Source organism: Elgaria multicarinata, chromosome 7, assembly GCF_023053635.1.
Source record: "Elgaria multicarinata webbii isolate HBS135686 ecotype San Diego chromosome 7, rElgMul1.1.pri, whole genome shotgun sequence".
NCBI lineage: Eukaryota > Metazoa > Chordata > Lepidosauria > Squamata > Anguidae > Elgaria > Elgaria multicarinata.
In genome coordinates, this window is record NC_086177.1 from 8,447,675 (window position 1) to 8,475,439 (window position 27,765).

Here is a 27,765-nt window from a genome sequence, read left to right on the forward strand (position 1 = left end):
TAAGCGCAAACAAAAATTGCTTTAGTGTTTTAAAATATTTATTGAAAATTAAAAATAAAGTTTACACATTATCAGAAATAATGGGCATAACCCAGCCAGATTTTGGCATATTTAAGTCCCACTGATTCAAAATTATAGTAACTCCCTTAACAATCATTAGACTCATACACACACTCAATTTAAAACCATAACCATGGATGGAAGCTTCAGGGATGAAAACTTGTGTGGTGGCATAACAGCACCCCAAAGCCAATCCACTGCTGACCCTTGTAGCTTCATTTCAGGATCCTTACAGGTGACTCTGGTGAAAAAAATCAGGCTTGAGGTTTCATTGTCACGTTTTGAAAATACCCTTAAAATGAAATGTGATGCAAACATGCCCATTCATCTCTTAAAACTCAAACTTTCAACTGCACACCCCTATTTTCTATTCAAAAGAGAGAGAAAACATAGTCATCAATATCTTGACTTCTGAAAGGTGCCCTATAAGTGATAAAATATGCATTTATTATTGTAGAAAATTATGAATATTTGACTATTAGCCAAACATGGAATTTACTTTTCCTTTCCTAAGGAAACACAGTTTTGTTCAGTAACGAGCATCAATTCCTACACTATTTAAAGGAAAATTATTATCTTGTATATGAATAGAGTCAAACAGAAATCTATTGACTTCAATTTCCCATTGTCTTTTAAACAGACAGAATTGCATAACAGCATGCAAGACCAGAGGTTTTGGATTAAGTTCCTAGATGTATAAAGACTTTACTTGCAAACCAATAAGTTTTGTTTTAGCAAGAAATTAGTTTGGATTGTTCAGGTAATTCATAAATTACAAAGTGGGAAATTTGATTTAAATCAAACCCATCCTCTTTCATGGCAATTTAAATCTAGATGTTGAAGAAATCAATTCCCCCCTTTGTTCACACATAATGATGATTTATTTAACCCATGGATTGTTGAATTCTGGATTATTGTAATGTGCGAACCCAGCCATACTAACAAACCATGGTTAAACACAAACCCAGGAAAAGAACTCATGGTTTGTTGTTGGGCTGTGAGCTCTGGATTATTTTTAAATAGGAGAAGAAAATATACATTTAGTACGAGACAAGAGTACTTGATTGACCAGGGTATATATTTAAAAGGTTATTGTTTAAATTGCTCAGGTCAGTTAAGATAGCTGAAACTGAAGGTCAGAAGGCTCCTTCTACAGATCAACAATGCCAAATTGTCTAAAAGAAAGTGTCTAATTCTTAGGCCCAGATGTCCTGCAGATATCTCTTTTCATCTCTTAATGAAGCCAGTATTTTCAGTGCTTCCAGTTTGTCAATTCCTTTCTCGGCAATTAAGGTATCTACTAATGTATCATTCACGTCTTTTGCCATATTCTTTGCATCTCTGAAAAAGAAAAAAACCCATAAATTATCAACCAGACAGACTGGAAGACAGGCACGGATTCAGATAGCATCACTTTCAAACGCAGATGGAGAGGTAGGTGGAAGAGAGAAGTTGGTCACATTTAAAAGGGGCTGGTACTCCAGTCAACTGCCTGGTCAGATGACTTATCTGACAATGCTTGACAAATGCAAAATATAGCCAAGCATGCCATATGGACAAATCCATATAGCCAAGCATGCCATTGTATCACTAGAGACACCCCCCCCCCCCTTTTGAACTGCACAATGGTGTTATGAAATAGCAACGGCAGACTCATGGATCCCCCCACCCTGCAAGAATTTGGGTCCGTATAAATACACACACTCTCTCCCCCATTTTGAAGGCACCCACAACAACAACAACAACAATAATAATAATTTTTTATTTACTTATTTTTAAAAAATGAAATTAGCTTCCAAGGTTCATGTTTGGAAGAACTGTTGAGTTTCTTGAATATTTTCTGCATACAGCTTACTATAAATAAAATAGATTACAAGTTTAGAGTTTAGGTTGTATAATACGTGAGGCACAATCTCTCTTGCTGTGCAAGCTCCAAACTCACTTTCCCACAACTCCCATTCACTCATAAGAACATAAGAGCCATGCTATGTTATGTTATGGACCGAGGGGACAGGAGCAGGCAGAAGTAACATCGGGGCCTGCTCCTGCTGGACTCTTCCCCCCCCCCCAGGGCAAACTGCCATCTTGGCCCTGTGGGGAAGAAGAAGGACCGAGGGGACAGGAGCAGGCAGAAGTAACATCGGGGCCTGCTCCTGCTGGACTCTTCCCCCCCCCCCCCCACAGGGCAAACTGCCATCTTGGCCCTGTGGGGAAGAAGAAGGACCGAGGGGACAGGAGCAGGCAGAAGTAACATCGGGGCCTGCTCCTGCTGGACTCTTCCCCCCCCCCCCACAGGGCAAACTGCCATCTTGGCCCTGTGGGGAAGAAGAAGGACCGAGGGGACAGGAGCAGGCAGAAGTAACATCGGGGCCTGCTCCTGCTGGACTCTCTCTCTCTCTCTCTCTCTCTCTCTCTCTTTCTTTCTCTCTCCTCCCTCCCTCCCTCCTTGACTCCTTTTCCTTGTGTGTCATGTCTTTATTAGATTGTAAGCCTGAGGGCAGGGACCGTCTTTTTTCCTAAGTGTAAGCCGCTCTGAGAGCCTTTTTTGGCTGAGAAGCGGGGTATAAGTATGATAAATAAAATAAATAAATAAAAAATGCTGGATCAGACCAATGGACCATCTGATCCAGTACTCTGTTCACACAATGGCCAACCAGCTGTCGACCAGGGACCAACAAAGCAGGACATGGTGCAACAGCACCCTCCCGTCCATGTTCCCCAGCAACTGGTGTATATAGGCTTACTGCCTCTGATACTGGAGGTAGTACATAACCCCCTTGACCCCCCTCTTTCAACTCGTGTAGGGGGGGACAACTTGTGTCAGATGGATTGTGCCCAGAGGGTGTTGCAATTTGCATACGCCTCTCACTTCATTACATTTTTACTGAATTAATGGTTTGAATACCTGACCAATACTTAGGCATTATTTGGCCAGTCAAATGTCCCCACCTAAAAATGCAGTCTTCTGTTGGACAGAAGCAGACCCCCTGAGATATTTAAGTTTCCAAAGAGCTACTGAGTTGCACAAATATTAGATGCCTCAAAGCATCCAACACCTGAAAGAGCTTTTTTCCCTTCAGCACAAATGCTGACTTTGGTGTTTCTAGATTCAAGGATACTGAAGTCGAGAAGGCCTTGATGAGATTAGATGCCATGGCTCACTACAAGCTCTGATATTGCTAACACAATGCAATTCTTACAGCTTTAAATTCTACAGTCTTGAGCCATAAATTTCTCTTTAGATGAATAACCTACACTATTTTCTCAAGGATTCCTGAGAACAGACTTTTATATTTTTATACAGCCAAAGTCCAGTACTTTGAAGTCCAACCGATAGGAGAGAGATGCACATTCTTAAATATCTGCCATTGAAATCAATGGACCATAAAAGTAGTTAACTGGATAGATGATGCCCACATAAAAGATCATTTAGCTTTGGTAAAATATACAACTGAAGAGGCCTCATGGATGAGACAAACAGTCCATCTAGTCCAGCATCCCGCTTCCCTACAAGAAGCCCAACTTACGTTCCTGTAAAAGCTGCACTATTTTGTAATTTCCTATTGTCCGTTACTGTTAGATGAGAGGGATTATGCGTGTGTCATCCGTGTATGTAGGACGCTAATGTGCCCTATTATCTCAACGCCCTTGCTTGCCTTAACTTGTGCCCTGCCTTTCTCTTATTATTTTGCTTCAACAAGCACCATTTAGAAACGATTGTCCTTCCAGTTCACTTTCTGGCTTTTTAAGAAATGTTCTCCAACCTGCTCGTATTGCAATCTTCTCATCTTTCCGTTGAATGAAACTGCGCCTCCAGGAATATTTTCTTTAAAAAAAAAAAAAACACCCTACCAACCAAAACACCTGGACTCCCCATTAATTTTGTTTTCCTGCCTTTTGTTCCCAGCTCTTTGCACTGACAGTATTAGAAGCCTGAAGGGATGAGTCTGTAAGTGTTCATCTAAAGGCAGTTAACTGTTTTGCAAGTTCTTGCAAATCCAACTTTTATAAAATTCAGCATTACTCACCCGCACACATAAAAATACCCTTTTTCCTGCAGGAGAATCTTGCTAATCTCTTTACAACAAAGCCGAAGGTTATCTTGAACATATTTAGGAGCAGCAGTTTCCTCCTTAGCTGGGGCGTCTCTTGAGAAACAAACCTTCAGATGAGTTAATGTGCCATTTTCAACGAAGCCTCTGAGCTCATCTCTAAAATAAAACCAAGGATCACAGCAATGATGGAGACATAATTCCTATGCACAGCTGCTAGAGGGATAAAGTCCGAACAGGGAACATGCAGCAACAAACTTACCGAAACAAGTAATCTTTGGCTTTATGTCGGCAGCCAAAAAACAACCACGTCTCTCCAAACGCCCAGTCTTTGTGATCTTCCTTGAGCTTCTGTCTAAACAAGAAATAAAACAAAACGTTAATAATCGCAGCCATATATCCTGTGCCTTAATAAATCAGCAGCAGCCTAACCCAAGTTCTATATCCTAATTGGGTATGCTGATTTGTATTCATTTTCTTATTTTGCACAATTTAATTCTGGTTCTGCTAGGCCAAGAAGTGATCTTGCATCCTTTGACTACTGGAAATCCTACAGAGCCCCCCAGTGGCTTCTGAGGTTTCATCAAACACCATCTATTCTAGCTTTCTCTGCTGTGGCACCCCGGCTGTGGAATGAGTTCCCCAGAGAGGTTCGCTTGGCACCTACAGAGTACTCCTCTCGTCGCCAGTGGAAGACCTTTTTATTTTCTCAGTATTTTAACACTTAATTTAACTTAAATTTAAACTTTGCTGTTTTAATTCCATATTTTAACCTATATCAATTTTTGCTATGTGGTTTTAATCCTGGTTGTGCTTTTTATATTGTATTTTGTATTTGTGCTTTTAAATTGTTGGTTGTTTTTATGCTTTTCATGGTTTTAATTTCTGTGAACTGCCCAGAGAGCTTCGGCTATTGGGCGGTATAAAAATGTAATAAATAAATAAATAAATAAATAGCCTAGTTTTGTGAGGGAATCACACACCAAACACTGCCTTGATTTTAACTGTCCCTTTGGAATGACCACCTAGAATTTAGTTTTTACTTATCCTATTCAAGGACTGGGCACACTGAGTATAATCTAACTAGGAAGGGGAGGGAATTCTTCCCCTTACTTGGAGTCATTTGTGTGCCTGAAAATCTGCTCTAGGGGGCTGGGGGACTTTCTGGAGTGATTTGGGCTTTTTTTTTGCCATCATTGATTAAATCAAAGAAATACAGAAGACTGAATGTTTCAAGTAGAAAAAAAGTTTAAAATCTCTCTCATCTTTCTTCTCACTGTAACTACTTAAAAGTCTGATGAATGCAAAGAACCTTCCTTTAGGTTATCACATCAGCTGCTTCTACTACTCGATATTCATCCAGTACCAACAATGGGCTCGCAGTGGCATTATAACTCTCAAACACTTTTCTGTTAGCAGCTACATCGAAGTTTGAGTCAATTTCAATTCTTGGCTGCCACAAGCTGCCTTTCGGTAGAAGGCCCAGTCCATTGCAATAGTATGGAATAAATTAGACACAGCAGCTTGTTAAACATTACAAGTTCCCATTATTAGCAGTAATGATTGGAAATCTGTTTCCCCTCCATTTTCAAAGGCAGCTTCTGCTGTCCCAATTAATGTTTCCCCAAGAATTTATTACCCAGTTTAAAAAAGAAATCATCTGGCAGTGCAACAATTCAATTTCATGCTCCACATACAGATACTTCCCTAGATTTCCCCCCTTATTACTCTTCTCTAAATTACAAACCAAGGCGCCAAGTTGACACTTTAAATGCATGTTAAATCAAATGTGATTTTTCAAACATAAAACGGCAGGCGTGAGTCAAACACTGAACTTAGGATGGTCTGCACAGGCACAGCTCAATATGCTGATGACACACAGCTCTATCTCCCTGTGACAACTGAATCAGGTGAGGCTGTACAGGTCCTGGACTGGTGCCTAGACTCAGTCATGGGCCGGATGAAGGCCAATACACTGAAACTGAATCCTGGCAAGCCCTGTGGGCGAGTGGTCCGGGAGATACGCTCATTGCCTGTTCTGGATGGGGTTGCACTCCCTCTGAAAGATCAGCTTCGTAGTTTATGGGTACTGTTAGATCCATCTCTGTCGCTGGAGGTGAAGTGGTTGTGGTGGCTCGGAGTGTCTTTTACCAACTTCACCTGGTTCGCCAGCTACAGACTCTCCTCGACAGGGATAGCTTGGCCACGGTGGAACGGGCGTTAGTAACCTCAAGGCTGGATTACTGCAATGCACTCGTTGTGGGGCTGCCCTTAAAAGCTTCACTGGAAGCTAGAGCTAGTGCAAAACACAGCAGCTCCACTGTTGTCAGGAGCTGTCCCTTTTCAGCATGTAACTCCAGAGGGAGAGGCAGTTAACAAATTATTATTGTTGTTGTTGTTGTTGTTGTTGCTGAGGGAACTGCACTGGCTGCCTATTCACTATCAGGCCAGGTTTAAGGTTCTTGAACTAATATACAAAGCCCTAAATAACTTGGGACCAGGACACCTGAGAGCGCCTTCTCCCCTATCAACCTGCCCAGGCACTGAGGTCACCTGAGGGCATGTTGCTGGTGGTTCCAATGGACCTATGGTCTGATTGGAGTCCACCAGGTGAAGAGCCTTCGGTATGGCGGCCCCCTTCTTATGGAATTCCCTGCCTCTGGAGGTCAGGCAGGCGCCAACTTTGTATTCCTTCCAGCACCTCTTGAAACTGTCATTGTTCCAGGAAGGCTCCCCTTAATGACCAGCTGCGGTTTTATTTGCACTTTGTTTCTTTTAAAAATGTACTTTTAATGTGTTTTTATTCAGTTTTTATTTTTATTTTATTTGTCCACTGCTCCGGCATTCTGAATAGCGAGCGGTATATAAATAGTGTAAATAAATAAATAAATAAACTTTGACAGCAACGATCTTCAAGCATGGCCAACGGGGCGGTTTTTTTAAAAAGGCACTGCAGCCCAAATCAACCTACAAGGCAAGGGACTGGCACGTGGACAAGCATCTGCTAGCGAAGATTGCTTCAGTAACTCTAAGAAAGACAACAAAATCCAAAAGGCCAAAATTCAAGCAAGCTGGGAATGTACGGTCCTGCATTTTAGCCCTTCTATACAATTGTGATCGTAACTTCCCCCAAGTGTACAAAATTTGTAAAATGCTTTTGTTTCCTTGCCTGTGTGTAAGAGGGGTAGTGGGGGCGATGGTGTTGGAAAGCATATCGTTTGAAAATGCAAGTATTATGTAAATTCTCATTTAAAGCCACCATAGCTCTTATATTGTTGCAGCAGAAAAAGAGTTGACAATCTAAAACTGAGGGTTAAACTGAAGGGGAAAAAACAGAAGGGCATTATCAGGGACCTGCGAGACCCTATAGGTATTAACACTGGAAATTGGGCCAAGTTATCCAATCCAATAGAGCCTCGCGTGGCGCAGAGTGGTAAGCGGCAGTTACTGCAGCCGAAACTCTCCCCACTGCCTGAGTTCGATCCCAGCGGAAGCTGGTTCTCAGGCAGCCGGCTCAGGTCGACTCAGCCTTCCGAGTCGGTAAAATGAGTACCCAGTTAGCTGGGGGAAAGGTAATGGCGACTGGGGAAGGCCACGGCAAACCAGCGAAAGCAGGCGTCCCTCTAGGAGTCAGCAATGATTCAAGTGCTTGCACGAGAGGTTCCTTTCCTTTTTCCTATCCAATCCAAGTGCCCCTCTACCATTCCTGTATCCGTGTACACCTTTACTTGTAACCAACCCCCAACACCACACATAGGAGCCACTTTCCTATGGTGCCATCGTGTGCATGCATTTGTGAATTTTATCTCCCTCTCTCTAACTTGACCGGCACCCTCTCTTCTGACAAGGTGCCAACTCCTCTCCCCTACCATATAGTTACAGTATTCACACAGACATCACAACCACAGGGGACAGTAGTACAGGGAAGCATACGGAGGGCCTTCAGTTGGCCACCATCTGCCTACACAGCTAGAGCGGTTGGAAAACCCCTTTCTGTACATAACACAAGACATCAGATTGCCGGCTCGATTCGTGAGACAAAGGGCTCCGTGCCTCTGTGCTGCTGCTGTATCTTTCTGCTTCTTTTACTGGTAGTGATCAGGTAAAGAATTTCCCATACCATCAGCCAGGTCCTCAGCCAAGTACTTGCCTGTGTTGCAGGAAGCCAATAAACACTGCAATTCCAGTTCCTGGACCAACCATAACGAAGGGAACCGATGGATCGTTTGGCAAGTGAAAAATGTTGGCTGGACGAGAAGATATGGAGATCTAGAAAGTAGGTAGGATAACATTGAAACGTAGCTGAGGAAAACTTGCAGCCCCATTTACAAGCTACATCCTCCCCCCAAAGTTTAGATACAATTCCTACATTGCTCGTTTTGGGGGTTTTTTTAAATAAAGTTTCTGGAGGAGGAAACAAAATCAGGAAACTTGACTCCTGTAGACAGAGGGGAAAAGTAGAAGTTGATAAGAATCAGGTTCTTAACAAAAGGAATGGCTTTACCGAATGCACACATTTGTCTTTGGAACTCATTGCCACAGCATGTTGTTATAGGGTAGGATCCAATATGGCCTTGCACGCGTGGCCAGCTTTGCCAATCCTGGTCCAGAAGTGGCCCCTTCCGCTTGCAGCAGTAATGTAGTGCTTCTGCCCGAAGCAAGCGGAAGTGCTCGTTTCTGGAAGGGACAGGTAGTGGACTGGGACTGGTGCACAGGCCGGGATCGGCAGGGCTGGCTGCACATGCAAGGCCACCACTGGATCTGGACCATAGTCACCAGAATAAATGGCTTTTGTTTATTTTTAAAAAAAAGAACAAGGAAAAAGAAGGGAAAAAAGGAACCAGTCTTCTACATTTTCATAAGGAAGATTCATGAATGCCACCGCAGAAATGTCATGAGCTACAACACGGCGGGTTTAATTTCCCATAAATGTAATTTCTGCTGAACATCTTGTGTCAAAAAGTACATCTCCCACTCTACTGGTAGGACCCCCGCTGTTGCTAGTAACAAATGTTTTATGCCACGAGGTAACCACTTACATCAAAGCTGTTGCTATTTCTCTTTTGGCTATAAAACGTTTCTTACAGACACGTGGCAATACCTGTAACCAGGAGAGGTTGGTTGTTTCCTTCGAATGGACACTGAAATTCTTAGAATTCCAGTACAAGAGCACTCAGACCACATACAGAAAACAAGCACTCTTTATAAGTTGTCCACACTGATGAGGGACTCTCCCTCACACTGGAATAGCCTGACCATTTGTATCATCCTGCCAAGTAGTAAGGAGGATTTTTACCATCCATCAGATGTTGATATTTGGCAAAACAACCATTTGAACCCATTTTGAGAAACTCATGTTCAAGAGTTTACTACAGTAAGAAACTTCTTTGAATCAATCAGTGGAGCACCTATGTTAGATCAATAGTCTTCAAACATTTGAGGCCTGGGACCCACATTAAACACCAATCTGCAGCATGGAACCTGCTTCCAATTCTTTATCCTATTAGTTGTCTGTCCTTCTCGTTCCCTGTCTGGTTCTCTCCATTCTTCTCCTCGTAAAAAAACACAAAACCTCAAGTAAAAAAAGAAAAAAAGGAAGAGGCACCAACCCCAGGGCAAGCCCCATTCAGTCAGAGTGTGATCCACTTGCAAATCAAATCCTTAACCCCATAGGTGAAGACCAAGGTGTTGGAAAGTTATATTTAACTGAATTAATCTGGGAAGAAAATACTAAGTGTGTAGACTGCTGCCTAGAAATACTAAATTTGTAGACTGCTGACTAAAAATACTACAATTGTAGACTGCTGACATTTTCTAAAATAGGTCTCAAAGATTGATGTTACAACTGAGAGTAGGTTTTATAGCTTCCAGTACCAAACCCAAGATCATCGTAACAGGAGTGCAAGGTAATGTGTAGTTCAGACATGCACAAGCTGTACCTGGCATAAGAAAAAAAAACCCTACAATTTGAACTAAGTTTGATACCTTTGGAATTAAGAGTCCCTCACACTTCGTACTCGACTGAAGGACTGGGACAACCAGCTCAGCCAACCAGCCGGTACAGACGCCCCTTCGCAGTTGACCTAGATGGGATGGAAACTCCAGAATATTAAAGATGAAACTCATCTTTCCAGGCTGAAACAAACTGGAGCTGCAATGAAACAATTAAAATCAAATCAAAACCTCCATGCAATAAAAGATCTCCATCCTAGACAAGGGCTATTGGGGTCAGAGCTGTAGACCCTCACCCAGAAAAATGGAACACCCAACGCCATGCTGCCATGGAAATGTTACGTAACTCCCCTTCCAACATTTGAGATTTTACTTGGAATTCCCCCTATACTTTCAAGCATGACTTTCCAACCAAAAGGGTTAGAAACCTTTAAGCAATAGAAACGGAGATTCTCAGGATGCTCAAAATAAGAAAAGAGACTGAAACCCGTCGGGCTTTTCATAAATAAAATCTTTGCATCCTGAGATGCTTCTTTCCCTTTTTGGGTCTAGAAACATTTAAGCAATAGAAGTGGGGATTCTCAGGATGGTGAATTGCTCACTTAATCCAAATTTTGGCACGTCTTCTATACTAGCCCAGAATACACACAACCTTCGTTAAGGTCTCTCCTGAACGGTACTAATACACAACACTTTCAAATTATTTTAACACACTAAAGGTGCACTTTTTACTTTCTGCAAGCCTTTGTTCAGTAATTGGTCTTGTAGGATGTTATTCTCATTATCCTTACAACAACCCCAGAAATCTTAATTTTAATTATTTTTTAAAACTATTATCATGATCATTATCCTACTGCGGTTGGGGATTTGAGCTGAAAGGGTGTGGCCTGCTTACAGTCAGGATAACTCATTCTCTTAGCACTTAGCACTATACCAGGGTTGTGATTGGAATTGCAGGCAAGTTGGCGAGAGAACTACAAGCAACACCATCAAGCAGAGAGCTGATGTGGTGGGGAAAAGGCTGACAGAACCCTAGGACACTTGAGATGTGGCTGTAGTTTCAAGTGGCGACTTGCATGTATGAATGAGCTATGACAGACTGACCACAGAATCATAGAATAGCAGAGTTGGAAGGGGCCTACAAGGCCATCGAGTCCAACCCCCTGCTCAATGCAGGAATCCACCCTAAAGCATACCCGACAGATGCTTGTCCAGCTGCCTCTTGAAAGCCTCTAGTGTGGGAGAGCCCACAACCTCCCTAGGTAACTGATTCCATTGTCGTACTGCTCTAACAGCCAGGAAGTTTTTCCTGATGTCCAGCTGGAATCTGGCTTCCTTTAACTTGAGCCCGTTATTCCGTGTCCTGCACTCTGGGAGGATCGAGAAGAGATCCTGGCCCTCCTCTGTGTGACAAACTTTAAAGTATTTGAAGAGTGCTATCATGTCTCCTCTCAAAGAGTGGTATCATGTCTCCCATTACACACAGAACTTTTAAATTAGACACAATGCAATTAGGAAAAACAACATTCGGTTTACAATTAAGACAACATTTATACATTCCATTACCTTGCAGCCGAGTAGGGTCTGGCTTGCAATTTCGGAAGATGTTCTGAGAAGGAAAACAGAAGCCAGTGAGTTTTCACTCTCCATTCCATTCCCACCTATAAGCAGAATCAAACCATCTACACCACTTAGGTTTTCCAAAGTGTTTCACAAATGTTATCTCAGTAAACTTAGCAAAAAACTCTGTGAAGTAGAGACCAGTAATGCTGTTTCCTTAGTGTGTGTGTCTGTGAGTGTGAAGCTGAGAGATAGTGCTTAGCCCTGAAGTCTGGATGACAGAGGAAAGACTTGAACTAGGGACTTTTGAGTTCAAAGCTTTCCTTTTCAGCCACAATGCCACATCAGCTCTTTGAGAGTTATGTATAATTATAACATACAACAAAAGCAACGTGAGAATTCTAAATTTAAATGGAGTATTTCCACATGCACTCCAAAAAAACAAAACAAATGACCACTACTAGCACATCCAACAATCTATAAATGTTTATAGATTTAAAACATTTTAAAATTCTAAAAAAATTAAAATGTTATAGCTTTGAATTTTTTAAACATATACATATCTAAATAGATTTTAAAATGTGAAACGTTTCGGCTATAAAACAGCTTTCACATGACATTCAAGTTAAGCACAGGAGTATCTTGGATGGATGGATGGCGGGGAAAGAATCTCACCACTATAATTGACACCTTCTACTCTTAAAATACGAGGAACTTAAATGAGACTCTTCCTTTTAAAAAAGTAGACCAACGACTCTTTTGGAAGGATGTATTAACTTATGTACTGCAATGTTTATAATGAAAGGAACTGCTGGTAGACTATGGCTGGGTTCACACAATATGCTAACCCACCCAGTGTGGGTTGTTGTTGAACTGTGGGTTAATGTGCTGTCTGAATGCAGTGCATTTTCCACAGGGTGGGTTATCGTGTTGTCAGAACACAGAGTATTTTCCACAGGATTGCTTGTTTAGCCATGCAGTTTGGCTTGTTAATCACTCTGAACAACCCAACAACAAGCCATGGGTTCTCAAGGTAGCTTGTTCAAGAAAAATAAGCCACACTGCATGGTTAACAAGCTACACTGTGGAAAATGCACTGCATTCAGACAGCACAATAACCCATGATGGGTTAGCATGTTGTGTGAACTCAGGCTATGTATGAGTAAAGTTGGACTGATTTGCTATGTAAATGACCTCTTGTACACCTTTATCACATTTCTTTATTTTGTTTTGTTTTGTTTATTGGCATATTAAAATAAATAAAAATATATTTGGGGAAATTATTCTGAACTGCAGCATTTCAAGAAACACATACTCCCCCATTTATAAGTTTCAGAAATGACCTCTTGTACACCTTTATCACATTACTTTCTTTTTTTGTTTGTTTATTGGCATATTAAAGTAAATAAAAATATATTTGGGGAAAGTATTCTGAACTGCAGCTTTTCAAGAAACGCATACCACCACCCCATTTAAAAGTTTCAGGAAAAAAGGTAAATTGATCACATTAAAAATGCAATACTGTATATATAGAAGAGTAAAAAGATTGATTCAATAAAAGGCACAGTATATACATTTTTAGTTTAAAAGATAACTAGGAGAGAAGCAGGACGAACATGCATAGAGTCAGCACTTATTACTAGAATTCAGAGTCACTCAATGAAACAGATTAGCAGCAAGTTCAGGGCACCAAAAAGGAAAGTGGGCACTTCACGTACATTTCATTACCACAAAACATGGCTGTGGCCTATAACTTAGGAGTTTTTAAAGAGGATGCAACAAATTCATGGAACGTCCATATTCAGAAGCAGTATACTACTAATTACCAATGAGGGATGATTATTGCCATCTTGCTCTGCTTCTGAGCCTCCTATAGGAATCTGGAAGAGATCCTGGCCCTCCTCTGTGTGACAACCTTTCAAGTCCTTGAAGAGTGCTATCATGTCTCCCCTCAATCTTCTCTTCTCCAGGCTAAACATGCCCAGTTCTTTCAGTCTCTCTTCATAGGGTTTTGTTTCCAGACCCCTGCTCATCCTGGTTGCCCTCCTCTGAACACGCTCCAGCCTGTCTGCGTCCTTCTTGAAGTGTGGTGCCCAGAACTGGATGCAATACTCTAGATGAGGCCTAACCAGGGCCGAATAGAGAGGAACCAGTACCTCACGTGATTTGGAAGCGATACTTCTATTAATGCAGCCCAAAATAGCATTGGCCTTTCTTGCAGCCATATCGCACTGTTGGCTCATATTCAGCTTGTGATCTACAACAATTCCAAGATCCTTCTCATTTGTAGTATTGCTGAGCCAAGTATCCCCCATCTTGTAACTGTGCATTTGCTTTAACGTGTTGTATAGTCTAACAACGGCACATGGGTTAGCTGAGGATTCTTTCCCCTCCATGCCAGCTGGGTTTGGATTACACAGCAAGTGGGTAATTAGGTCGGTAATTAGGCCTATGGCACCTGGCACACGTGAACCAATTATCTTATTTTTCTAGCTGGGCATATTCCATACAACTACTCACCAATCAGAAGGCTAAATGGAGGCTTGCAAGTTGGGAAAGTCTGGAGTAAATCCAACAAGCAGACACCAGCATCCCTTATGAAAGAGTTATAATCTGAGGATCCTTGTTTGCTACACAGTTCTTGAAGTCTCCTTTTTTCTCCGACATCAGTGGTGTATTCTACGAGAGAGCGTAAAAATGCCTAGCAGAAGAAAAGAGGCTGTTTTCAATTTGGGTTGAATTGCAATATCAGAGATTCTTAACCACCAAGATAGCTATGGCCCCACTAATCTTATCTATCAGCTTTGAGATAAATACTTTTCCTTCTTGAGCCTTGCCAAAGTACTTTACACAGTGGAGTACCACAATGATAGTTAACAGAAGCAAGGTACATAAAATTCACAGGACATCATACCACGTAACAGATACATGGTACAACTGCTTTAAAATAATTTAGAAATTATTAGAATGTAAATATGTTGAGACAGCGTGGTAGGTAATAGATGTTTCTATAGCCAATTTATGCTTCGGCTGACATCTAGTGGACTACGCTGGGAAAAAACATCTCAAAAATTAATATGCAACCAGACTTAATAGAACACCGAATGCTCAATTACTGATTACTTTAGGTCAGCCTTCCTCAATCTGGGGCGCTCCAGATGTGTTGGACTACAACTCCCAGAATGCCCCAGCCAGGCTGGGGCATTCTGGGAGATGCAGTCCAACACATCTGGAGCGCCCCAGGTTGAGGAAGGCTGCTTTAGGTATTAGAGGGGTGATAGAACAATAAGAAAGTATAGATATAAAAATTATCTATCTATACTTTCTTATTGTTCAAACATGTTGTTTTTAAACTGTTCTTCTACCATTTTGAGCCCTGCAGAAATGGTTTATAAAGGTTTAGGTTTTTTAAAAAATGCACATTTTTTCCTTCACTGCTTTATAGCAAGATTCTATGCAGCAACCAGCAGTTCCAACAGTTACTGCAGCCACCCCACCCCCCATAGAAAGCTCTTTCTAACCCTCCCTTAGCACCACTGCCACCTATTCGTTCAGCCTTCCCCATTCAGTCTGGCTTCTTCATGGACTGAATAGCAGAAAACAACAAGGAAGTCGTAGTGAGCAACCAATTTCTTGTTCCTCTTTGCTGCTCCTAATCCAAAAAGAAGGTAGGTGTTGATAGTAGTGGTGGTGGTGTAATAGATAAGCATGTGTTAAGAGAGGCGCTAAAAGGGATTCTCTGCAGATGGCTATAGTCGTGGTTGGAATTGTTAGCGCTACGAGCAATTCACCATGGCAAGCCTCATTCAGTGGTTTCTGTGCAAGCTGAAGTCAAGTCTTTTCTCCGCAGTAACTAAACGCTCATCAACACTCTGTGATACTGCTGACGTTGAAATCGGCTGAGTAGCTTGCAGCCAGGTGACAACAACTTTGTAAAAGCTTATGTTTCTATACTGCTTGGCAGAGAAGAAAGGTGAAACGAGAAACAACATCAGTCAAAAATTGGTTTGGATGGACAGCGCTGAAGTGGGCTGACATAGCACACAGAGTTCCACATTCTGGAAATTACTATTGCAATAAGAATTATTTAAAGAAGTATCAGGGAAATAACCTTTTTGGGAATTGCTCTTATTTCCAAACACCACATCAGAATAAATTTCACAGTACTCTTTTCAGGTATATACTGCGGCACAGCTGCTCCTGTTTAAAAGAAAAAAAACAAATTAGAATAGTTTGCATACTAAGAAATAGTTTTGTTCATCCGCATGTTTATTTAGGAGTTAGTTGCAACGCTAACACCTAAAAGACTCGATCAGACTATAAGGCAGTGGCTTTCAAATTGTATTCCAGGGAACCCCAGGCTTCCTTGCAAGATTATCAGGGTTTCCTTAGTAAGAAGAACAGTAAGTGCGAGCGAGCTCCCTTGAAAAACAGCTTGGTGATGAGCATGGGTTCTCAACAAGGGGGGAATTCCCCCCCCCGGGGGGGACTTTAGGGTTTCAGGGGGGGAATTGGGACCACTATTCAGCAAAGTATGATGTCCTGTAGATTATGTCTTCCGACACATGTTATTAAAAACGTCCCAGAAAAGTGTCATGTTGTCTGCAAAAGCCAGGCCTTTGCTATTTTTTCCCTCCCTCCCTCCCTCTCAAGTTTCAAGCTTCCCATTTAAAGGGGCAATGCAAAGCATGGGAACTGAGAATGTAAAAGGGGCCATGCTTTGCATGGCCCTTTTAAATGGGAAGCTTGAAACTTCTTGGATTGCGAGGGAGGGAGGGAAAAGAGAGCAAAGGCCTGGCTTTTGCAGACGACATGACACTTTTCATGTGTCCAAGAACTGGCAAAGAAAAAACAATCACAGGTTTCTCATTGACTGTAATCTTCATCGAATAAAATAAACTACATTACACTGGAATCCTATTGAACTTTTTGTTCATTGAAGTATGCTTCAGTAACTTCAGTAAAGTTTAGTCTGTTAAGTAATTAGTTCTGAATATTAAAAAAAACTAATTTTATTCAAGTTTTAAATTAAAATCTATCAACATTTTCTATTGCTATTAAATTTGTAAAACTCTACTATAAAAATAATCCAAATAAATGTATATGTACTAATATAGAAAAAAAAATTCAATATTATATGCATATTATTTGGATATCACCTTTTGAGTTAGACTATCTTGGGAAGGGGGGAGTTATATTCTGAACAATGGTGAAAGGGGGGAATGGAGCAAAAAAGGTTGAGAACCACGGTCCTAGAGCAATGAACCGGTCTGGCATGCTTGGCCAGCATTCCACATCAACTGAGCATCCACCCTGAAGCACTTGTGCAAATCCTCTGTGTGCAAGGGTTTCTTAGGATATGTTAATGTATAAGGGAGTCCCTATAGATAGCAAGTTTGAAAGTCCCATAATCATAATAAATGCAGTTTGTAAGAATGGAAATTCTGATGGTCCTACAATGCTGAAAAACACCACTGCTGGTACTTAGACTTTTACCTTTACTATTATTAACAGGGAATACTGAGGTATGGAACGTATCTTGTTACACTCCAGAACAGATGCGAGACTTCACTACAAATGGACAAATTATTTAAGGTGGTGAAATCTGAATGAGCCCAAGAAAAGCTCTGTGCCAAAATTAAGATTAAATTAAGGCTACAATGTGAACACATTTACTATGGACTAAGTCCTACTTCTGCTGAATGGGTCCCTACATCCCAGTAAATATTTGTGTTATATCTCAAGTTGGAGCTTTAAATAAAACAAGAATAAAGCCATGCACACTGGGGCAAAAACCCTAACATCATACATAAATTGATGGCACCTGAACTAAGGGTATGCATTAGTTTTAAAATCAAACGGGGGGGGGGGGATAAGTCAAACTCATTTCAGTTATAAAAACCAATCACAACTGTATCCTACTATTCTCTCAAAGCCTTAGATGTGCCAAATTTCAGAAATTGAGCAGAAAGAGTTCTGATTTTTATAAGCAAGGGAAGAACAGGTATACATTAAAATATTTTATCTATCTTTGGCCTAAGTCATGCTCACCAGTATGTTGTTTACTCACATGCAACAAGGCTCCAGGTACAGATGGGTAAGGCAGTGCCATTCCCAAGCTTTGGGATAAAAGAAAGAAGAAAAAGAAAAACCATGGAGATCCTGAGCTCATCTCACCAAGCTTCAAGAAAGCTTCTTAACTGAGCTCAGAATAGAAGCGAAGGGCCACTGAAACTTCTGCAGCAAAGACCCTGCAAATACTCTACCGCCCTTAGCTCTTGAGTTCATGTTTTGAGAACAAAACATGATCTCCCAGGTACCTCGGAAATTGCAACTTGCACTGCAACGTATAGAGAACTCCGGAGTAGTCTTTTTGGTCTCCAAACAAAAGGGGGAATATAGATAGTGAATTTGAACTATTTCCCAAAGGGAAACGTCACATACAATGTAAATAGTAGCACATATATAAAGCTTACCTCTCTTTTTAGTGTGTGCTTGAATCTTCAAGCAAACAACGTAATCTTTCTTTTCCAACAATCCCAAGATTTGAAGAAGTTCTTCCACCTCGCTGGTATAATTGGGGCAAATTACATTAAAGGCATCTCCAGGCTGGTAGCAAAATGTTGTTTTCTGTTTTTAAAATACAAGTTTGTCCCTGTAAAACAGTGCTGACCTTGTGCTTTTTCCTTCCCTCCACAATACTGTATCAAACATTTTCTCTTTTAAGGTTACAATTCATGAAAATGGCTAAGTCACAAAGCAATGCTTCACCTTGACGTCCAATAGCTTTGCAGTTTATTGGCAACTATAATCTTCACTGAATGAAGCAATGACCCATATTAAGCTGATCATCTACAACAGCACTTGAAGGCCCACTTCAGTCATTCTCTTTCTCAAGTTCAAGGCTGAGTGCTGATGCTTACGTAGCCAAAACAGTGCCACCCACCTGGCGAGAACCCTGAACAGGGGCACTCCACACGGCCACATTCATTGCAAGTCCAACTTGTATAATAATACTTTTAAATTTCCATAGAATTCAAACAGACAATTTTCAAAATGTTTTTTCTTATACAATAAGCTCATCAGCATCAATTCCTCCAAGAAAGTTAAAAGAAACAAATCAAATTCAACTTACAGAAATATCAAGTTCTAGCAGCAAAGTCCTTTTTACCGCATCATCCCTGGTAAGCTGAACGGCCTTGGTGACAGGAACCTGGAAGATGGAGGTCTCCGAAACACAACGCTGGCTGGTATCCTGAAAACAAGCTGACAGCAGTTTAGATTGAAGGGAAAAGCACATGACATCGTAAGTGACAGCAGCAGAATTGCCAAATAGCGCACATTTAAGGCCCAATGATTTAAATGAAGCGTTTAGTATATACTTAAACTGCCCCACTGAAGTCAATGGGACTGAAAAGGTGCTATATTTTGGCTGGATCAACCTCAGCTCAGTTCGCACAACACTTTTCTCAATGGCGGTTTTAGAATTCCACTGTGGAGTTGTTACACCACAGCTGAGAAAAGTGTTGTCTGGAGGGAAAACTCCGCCCCATGGTGGAGGGTTGTTTTTTTTTTTGGGAAAAGCACGCCACCCTGAATCTCCACGCTGTGCAGAGGAGAGTTCCTGCACAACTATCGTGTTCCATGTTGTCTGGAGGGCTCTGTGGAGTTTCCTGTAGAGTTTTCCAGTAGCCACAGAGTTCTCTGGTAAGAGTGGCAAAAAGAGGGAGTGCCACTCTAGGAAAGCCATCGGGATTTTTTTTTTTTTTTGGCAGCAATGGCTGATGGAATACCATTGGGAGGACTGGGGGAGGAGAGAGGGTGGAGACTCTGTCAATCAAGCACTGCGCTGACTTTTACTCCACTCCACAGGAGGCCACACCCACACAACGGTGGAGTTGGAACATGTTGTGTCGTGAGTACCCCCTACAAACTCCACCGCTGAGTGGAGTTTTCCCACTGAGTAGAGAAAAGTGTTGTGCGAAGTGCACCTTTGTCTCTCTTCAAATAATGTTTAACAGCCATTAATAAAGAACCTTCCTACATGCTACAACATACAAGGCCTGTGGAAGCAATAGTAAATACAACAAAGACACAAAATCAGATTTAACAAATCAAGGAGGTGTTAAGGGCAGGGGTGGTGGAAAGGGAGAAGAGAAGACATCAGAATGATTAGAAAAGTAGAAAATAAACAAGAAAAAAAGGCAATTTATAAAAAAAAAGGTTTTACTAATAGTTGAAAATGAGTAAAGTAAAGTAAGATAACTCCCAGAGTGCAGGACATGGAATAACGGGCTCAAGATAAAGGAAGCCAGATTCCAGCTGGACATCAGGAAAAACTTCCTGACTGTTAGAGCAGTACGACAATGGAATCAGTTACCTAGGGAGGTGGTGGGCTCTCCCACACTAGAGGCCTTCAAGAGGCAGCTGGACAACCATCTGTCAAGGATGCTTTAGGGTGGATTCCTGCATTGAGAAGGGGGTTGGACCCGATGGCCTTGTAGGCCCCTTCCAACTCTGCTATTCTATGATTCTATGATCTTTGAAGGCTGCAAGCCAACATCCAGTTGCCTGCATTAGTAGTTTATAACTAATCTTTAGCAATAGTCCAGTACACTACTTCAACATTGGAGACTACTCAGAAATTTCAGATGTCAAAATTTAGCTGCTAGACTATTGACCAAGCCCAGACGACAGGAACAATTACATGCACCTGTTCTAAACCTTAAAGACCTCACTGATGTGGGACCCACATATCTAAATGACGGCCTCCTCCCATGTAAACCTCCCTGATTATTAAGATCATCTCCTGATACTACATAAGATTACTGGAGGAATCAAGCCAAAAGCAAAAGGAAACAGAAGCAAATCGGTTTGAGCCACAGCCACAGAACTCCAGTCAGGAGCTGTCGATTGCCTTGCCAGCAGCTTTTTCCAGTTTTCTTTTACAGGGGCTAGAACCAAACAAGGCAAGGAAAGTAAGAGTGACTTCTGAGTTTGCACTTCGAGAGAGGACAGAACTGAGGAGCAGTTCCTGCTAATCCCCCAGCAATCAGTGGAAACAGGGAGTCCGGAGAATTGGGCACGTACACCCACGTTGTTCCATATGCAGTTTACATCAGCAGTATGAACCAGCCCTACCTCTGCGAATGACAATGGCACATCCATCAGACAGTCTATTATTCATATAAGAACAGCTTCTTAAAGATATCCTTACCCTCCTCCACAAATAAGTAGACATTTATGCTATTTAGTTCAGAAATGCAACATTCCCGGAGATCAGAGTTCTGCAGCTAGAAACCTACTCACCATGGGAGACCTTTCCTGATCAGAGCTTTCTTGAAACTGCACTTCTATGTATTCTGATGGTAAAGCAGGAACATTAAGAGAAGACTGTGAAAGCGGAGGTATCGCTCGAGAAAGTGACGGTTGAGAGCACTGAATGGGAAGTTCTGAGTTAATGTTTCCTTTTGATAACGGACCATTTCTCACTTCTGAATCTTCTAGCTTCAACTGTGCTATTTTGGATGCAATGCATGAATTAGAAACTGTGTTGATACAAACAGATGCCGTCTTGTCTTTGCAGTTTGCACCTCCTTCCCTGCATGCAAATTCCTGTTCGAGGGCAACCCAAAGTCCAGCAATCCATGGATCAACCACCAGTTCCAAACTGAAACAAAGCAAATGAAGTGAACTTTTAAAAATAAGTGAAAAAAATCAGAGTAAATGCCAGTAGCTCAACAGCAAATATCAATTATTTACACACAGCAATGAGTGTTACTAAAAGGGATGTTAGAACAGAGTCCTTCTCCATCAACAGACATAAACGTGAGAAAGTACCACAGCTCCTTGGACTTCATCAACACAAAGAAAAGCACAGGAACTTACTGAAGCAAAAAGGGGAAAAAACAACCTTCTTGCTTTCCTCTCCACCATCATCCTCAATTTCTTTCATCTAATCTCTGCAAGTTTAAGATACCAGAGCAGTGCCATGGAGCAAGAGGGCCCGAGGGCTTGGAATTCCTCCTTTCCAGTAACGCTGCAGAGGCAGCAGGCAAAGAACACACCGCGTGTGCAAGCTTAACTGAAGTCATCAAAATTGCTCCACAGGCCCAAGGCTAGTGCCTGCACACTACCCACGGCTTCTGGGAATATTCTCTGGTGGCAAGAGGGACATTTGGGGCATTTTGAAGGGCAATGAAGGGTCATTCCAACCCTTTGTTTTTAACCAGGAAAGGGGAAGAGGATCTCTATCATGGGAAAGGGGAAGAGGATCTCCATCATGGGATCTCTACCATTGGACCCTGCCTGGTCCAAACACATACAAATGTAGACGCTGGGAATTACAAATAAATAACAGATTAATCCAGCAAGAGGAGTAACGATTTCACTCCGCTGAACTCTCTGGGAACAAAACTATGTCAGACAAGTGAGACTAGGATCTAAATGTATTTGAGAGGAAATAAGAAGCAGACTTGTCAGAGAAGTTCTGTTCTCTTACCCTACAGCATCGTCAGCTAGTCCCACCTCACAAAAACGCTGTGCTCCAAGTTCCTGAAATCGTTTGTCTATTATCTTTCCACCATTGCAGAAGTATGTGTATTCTGAGTCTCCCAAACCTGAGAAAGCCAAGTTTTAAGGAAAAGAGACAAACACAAATACCTGGGTCAGCCAGTCAGAGCAATTCAGTGGATAAGGAGTTCATAGAATCATAGAATAGCAGCGTTGGAAGGGGCCTACAAGGCCATCGAGTCCAACCCCCTGCTCAATGCAGGAATCCACCCTAAAGTATCCCTGACAGATGGCTCTCAATAAATCAAATTAAATAAATTAAAACAACCCCCCCAAATAACACACACACACACACACACACACACACACACTAAAAATACGTAGAACATGCTAGGACTGTCAGCCTAGGCCTCCTTGGGCAGACTTGTACAGCAGCGGGTGGCAAGGAGGCGGTTTCATTTCGCATGGACCCATTCCAATTGTGTTTTGTTCCAAGCTCAACATAAAGGGTTTGGATAGGGTTAGGGTGCAATTTACCAGATCAAGTCGCCCTGCCTCACTCTACCATTCAGATAGCGCAGACAAGAGAAATTGGAAGTTAGTGGCCAACACAGCCCTTGAGCAGGGCTAGCCACGTAGCCAATCGAGAAACACTTCTCTTCCAACCTTTTTCTGTACTATTTGAAATCATTTGCATGGGGGATGGAACAGAGAGGCGACGTCGCAAAGGAAGAAAAGAGAAGTGTAGGATGAAAAGCCTTCCATCCCCATCTCACCTCAGCTCCATCACACCACTCTTCCTCTCCACATCCTTGCCCCATGTGAAGGAGAACTGTCAACATGTGGGTACGTTTACTAACAGCAACTTCACATGCTCTCGTAATGCTTCCTAGATATCTATAAGTAGCTGGAAAGCACTCAGAGCTGTTGCTAGAGTGGCTTCGTGTGTCAACAGCCCCACTTTCTCCAGGCAGAGGGAGAACAGAAAGGAAGAGAAAGAGGGGCATGAAGCTGGAAGCTTGGGCTGCTGCTCCCATCTCTCAAAGCAGCCGCCTAGCAAAAGTAGTTGCCAACCACACTGCAGAGAAGTAACAACGCACAGGCTGCATTCAAACACCCTGCTAAGCCATGGGTAGGTGCAAACTGCTGCAAGCCTCAAACCGCTTCCACTTGCCCACTTGCACATGGATTTGCACTCCTAGGACTTGTGAAAAAGCTGTTGCAAGCCTTGGACTTCCACTCCTCCCTGCTTCTGCTGCACGATCAAGAGGAGTAGCTTGGAAATTTCCACTTTTAATTACTGGAGCTTTGCCATGTTGTCTAGAGCAACAAACTGCAATTGACATTAACTGTGGGCATTTTTACACCCCCCCCCCGGCATTCCAGGAGGGAGGGGGGAGGATCTCGCCAATTTCTGATGGCGAGATCCTCTCCTTTGTGCAGACAGTGCGCACGACATCCTGGGAGGAACGAGGGATGTCGTGCCCACCATCACCCCCCTTTTTTTTAAACAGAAGATGAGCGCTTGTGTGCTCTGTCAGAAACGAACATTTAAAAAAACCCACCTGGCTCCAGCTGCCTCCCACCCGATGAGCATGGAGCGCCTGAAGAGTTCCATGCCCGGTTTCCACCTCCTCGCATTTACTCACGAGGAGCCGGGATAAAGCTGAGAAGGCCGCCCACACCCCCCGCGGTCTTGGAACGATCCCGAGACAGCAGGGGAAATCGGGGTAAAAGCCATCCCAGTTATCCCGGGAAAATGGAGGGATCATCCCTCCCTGCTCCTGGGATCCGCTGTGTGTCATGTGGACACACAGGGATGATCCCAGGGCGATCCCTGGGATAAGGCATGGTGTAGACATGCCCTATGTTAAGTCAAAACAAGCCATCTTCAGAACCATGCATTGTGAAGCAGGCTTGTTTAAGCTAATCAGTTCGGAGGACACAGGAACCTGCGGTCAGAAACAGAAGCTTCTAAATTCCTTTTCCTGGCCCTAGAAGAGGACAGTGGGTGTACGTATAGCTGAGGCTCGCAGTGGCTCTTTCAAATCATGCTAAACCAGGGGTGGTCAATTTGTGGCCATCCAGATGTGTTGGCCTACTTATCTCATGAACCCTCACTATTGGCTATGCTGGCTAAGGCTGATAAGAGTTATAGGCCAAAACATCTGGAGGGCCATCAATTTCCCACCCCTGCACTAAATCATGGTCTCGCATGATGTACAAATGCAGCCATTAAGTCTTTTTAAAAATACAGGGAGGTAATAATTTTGATTGAAGATGAAAATAGCTGTCAGACAGAAACCTATCAGTTTTAAATGATGTGAATAATAAAATGAATATAATCTCCAAAGTGCAGAAAATATGTCTCTTCCAAGTCTTAAACGTGGCTGTTTATATTTTTCAAGCCACCACCACATCAGATCTTTGCCTGAACATGTGAGCGCTAAAAATGAGTAAAGGTGAGTAAAAAGTGAGTAAAATGTTAAGTTTTGGAAAGATGTAGCAAAGACAAATCCACAGGACTTTAAATTTCATTTAAAAAAATAAAAATAAGAGTGCCCGTTTCCCAACACAGAACAAACAGCTATATCCTTATTTCAGAATGTCTTAAATTACATCTTAATTCTATGATGTGGTTCATAAATACCTTAAATGACAACAAGTAAGGACATAATACAATTACCTAGCAATCCATATCGTAAATGGGAAAAGTGGTCTGATGGCAGAGTTTTGTTGTTAATTTCCTTAACAAACTTGACTGCTGTGTCTGGTGGTTCTCCTGTACCCGTAGTAGAAGTAACAATAACCACAGGGGCCTTTTCACTGTCCAAGTTATACTACAAATTGAGAGGAAGACACCAAATTAAAGCATTATTGCACAGACATTCAAAACAACGGGACTGTATTTGATGCACAACCAAAGCTGAACATCCAGTAACGTGGGGTTAAACCTTTGTGATATTTTAGCAGTTTATCAGGCTTCCAAGTAGAGAGCTTGCTTTTAAATCTATTGTTTCTGGCCTGGCCCTGGAGTATGTGATGGGCTATACAAAGTCAAGGATATTCAGGACATATAAACATGATGTCCCCACGGCAATTTCTTTCCCCTGTAATAAAATTTGGATTGTAAATTCCTTGAGGCAAGGAGCAGTGACTGTAGGAGGGCATCTACACTGATGACACAATATAAATAACAAGAGTCAACCTTCTTTACCCAATGACTGAAACAAAAATGTAAAGAAAATGAAATTTAAAGAATTCCTTACAAAATTGAAAGTTTTCTAAGGAATGTTCTATTTAAAAGAAACGACACAACAGGAAGTATAAATGACATGTCCTGCCTCATTCACTACTTCTTTTGAAGGTCCAAAGTGGCTGTCAAGTATGAGAACCTCACCTGGTCGGACTCACTGACGCAGTGAATATCAGCTTCAAATTCACGTTCCTTTGCCTGCTGGCATATTTCCTCAGCTATGGCTTTTGCCTGGCCCTTCTGGCTTGCATAAAGCAGCAAAAACCTCCTATTTGTTTTACAGCACATCTTTCAAGGATCAACTACATAGTGAAGAAAAGGAAAAAGGCAAGGAAATTACTTCATATGGAACTATTAGACTACAGTCATTTATGGAATCAGCAACTCTCCCCCTTCTCCACTTAGTACATCACTCACACTCTAGTTCAGGCTTCCCCAAGCTTCCATCATCCCCAGCCAGCATGCCAGCTTCAGATTTCAACACACTTTCAGGATCATGTAAGATTACAATTAAGTGCAACTTTAAAAGTTGAAAACAACTAGACGGAGCACTGTTAATCCCAACTGTAGCAGTCCCTTGGCCCATCTTTTCTCCTGCCTCCTTTAGAGCAAAAGTGAGTCCTATGGGAGGTGGGTTTATTTATTTGTTACATTTATATACTGCCCCATAGCCAAAGCTCCCTGGAGCAGGGCAGGAGGCCCAGAGACTGCATCCGCTTAGACCTTTAAAAGTCTAAGCATGATTTCTGTGCTGACATCAGGAAAAACTTCCTGCCTGTTAGAGCAGTACGACAATGGAACCAATTATCTAGGGAGGTAGTGGGTTCTCCCACACTAGAGGCAGCTGGGCAGCCATCTGTGAGGTTTGCTTTAAGGTGGATTCCTGCATTGAGTAGGGGGTTGGACTTGATGGCCTTTTAGGACCCTTCCAACTCTACTATTCTATGATTTTAATCCTAGCATTATACAAATAGGTATTGCCTAACATAGTATTCAGCTGTCTTATCCATCCTTGATGCTTACAAAACAGATTCGCAAGGCCACCCACAACAAAGGCCAATAAATGCAAGGTTCAGCTCACATCAACTTGAAAATCCCACTCTCCCTTTGGATAAGACCTTGTGCAGATTACCCTAATTGCTGCTCAGGGTAAACAATTCTATTTTCCATTTTAAAAATGACCAAAGTCTTTCTGAGGACATGCAAAGTGATTGTCTGCATTCCAGCCAGGAGGGAAGGTACTGGTTCCTCTCTATTCGGCCCTGGTTAGGTCTCATCTAGAGTATTGCGTCCAGTTCTGGGCTCCACAATTCAAGAAGGACGCAGACAAGCTGGAGCGTGTTCAGAGGAGGGCAACCAGGATGATCAGGGGTCTGGAAACAAAGCCCTATGAAGAGAGACTGAAAGAACTGGGCATGTTTAGCCTGGAGAAGAGAAGATGGAGGGGACACATGATAGCACTCTTCAAGGACTTGAAAGGTTGTCACACAGAGGAGGGCCAGGATCTCTTCTCGATCTTCCCAGAGTGCAGGACACGGAATAACGGGCTCAAGTTACAGGAAAAACTTCCTGCCTATTAGAGCAGTACGACAATGGAACCAGTTACCTAGGGAGGCTGTGGGCTCTCCCACACTTGAGGCAGCTGGACAACCATCTGTCAGGGATGCTTTAGGGTGGATTCCTGCATTGAGCAGGGGGTTGGACTTGATGGCCTTATAGGTCCCCTCCAACTCTACTATTCTATGATTCTATGAAATATATATTTTAAAACTACATGTATGTGTTAGGCAACGAATATCTGAGCATATGAAGAGTGTATTTCCTTTGGGAGTAGCTTCTGTTCTGAAGGGGGAAGAAAAGCTGAGCTCAAGACGGCCTCTGAGTATGTGTAGAGTGCTTTTCACCTTCAGATGGAAAACATTGTCAAATAAATTGATAGGCACAGTTCCTTTAACAGAAAGTAGGAAAATTACAAGCAAACACACACTCCCCCCCTCCCCCCGAGCGTAGACTTTTAAATCTCCTGACTTTTAAATCTTCCATTCATTTCCAGAAAGATTCACAGAGGCCCAAAGGGATGCGATTATGCTGCCACGCGGGGTCTTCTTAGGATGTTGCCGGCTAAATTAATCCAGTCCCAGCAAAGGACACGCCGGCAATGGGCTCCAGGAGAAGCCGAGCCACGCGAGACCCACATGACCCCGGGCGAAGTAGGCCAGGGCTGCCCTTCGGGAACCGACACGCAGCCCCCGCGCGCCGGGGATCCGCCAAATGGCCGCCCGGCTGGACAGAACTCACCAGTCAAGCGGAGGTTGACCGGGCCTCCCTTCACGCGGGGTCTCCTTCCCAGATCTGTCAATCATGGCGCAAGGG

General features: G+C 42.5%; 1 protein-coding gene across 2 annotated transcripts; it reads right to left on the reverse strand.

Moving 5' to 3' along the window:
- Positions 1 to 27,735, reverse strand: MTRR (5-methyltetrahydrofolate-homocysteine methyltransferase reductase). Of its 2 annotated transcripts, XM_063130184.1 has the most exons (15): positions 27,691 to 27,735; positions 25,537 to 25,694; positions 24,823 to 24,976; positions 22,126 to 22,243; positions 20,934 to 21,294; positions 18,760 to 18,879; positions 18,101 to 18,254; positions 15,736 to 15,824; positions 14,145 to 14,325; positions 11,631 to 11,673; positions 10,098 to 10,263; positions 8,259 to 8,381; positions 4,375 to 4,463; positions 4,089 to 4,271; positions 2 to 1,401 (listed from the first exon to the last, which is right to left on the reverse strand). In XM_063130184.1, exons 2-15 carry the CDS (start codon positions 25,678 to 25,680, stop codon positions 1,257 to 1,259), a joined length of 2,070 nt encoding a protein of 689 aa, XP_062986254.1. In that variant the 5' UTR covers positions 25,681 to 25,694; positions 27,691 to 27,735; the 3' UTR covers positions 2 to 1,256. The 2 variants fall into 2 exon arrangements, with proteins under 2 accessions (XP_062986256.1, XP_062986254.1); XM_063130186.1 differs by lacking the exon at positions 4,089 to 4,271 and having other exon boundaries at positions 1 to 1,401.
- Between the last annotated feature and the right edge of the window lie 30 nt (positions 27,736 to 27,765).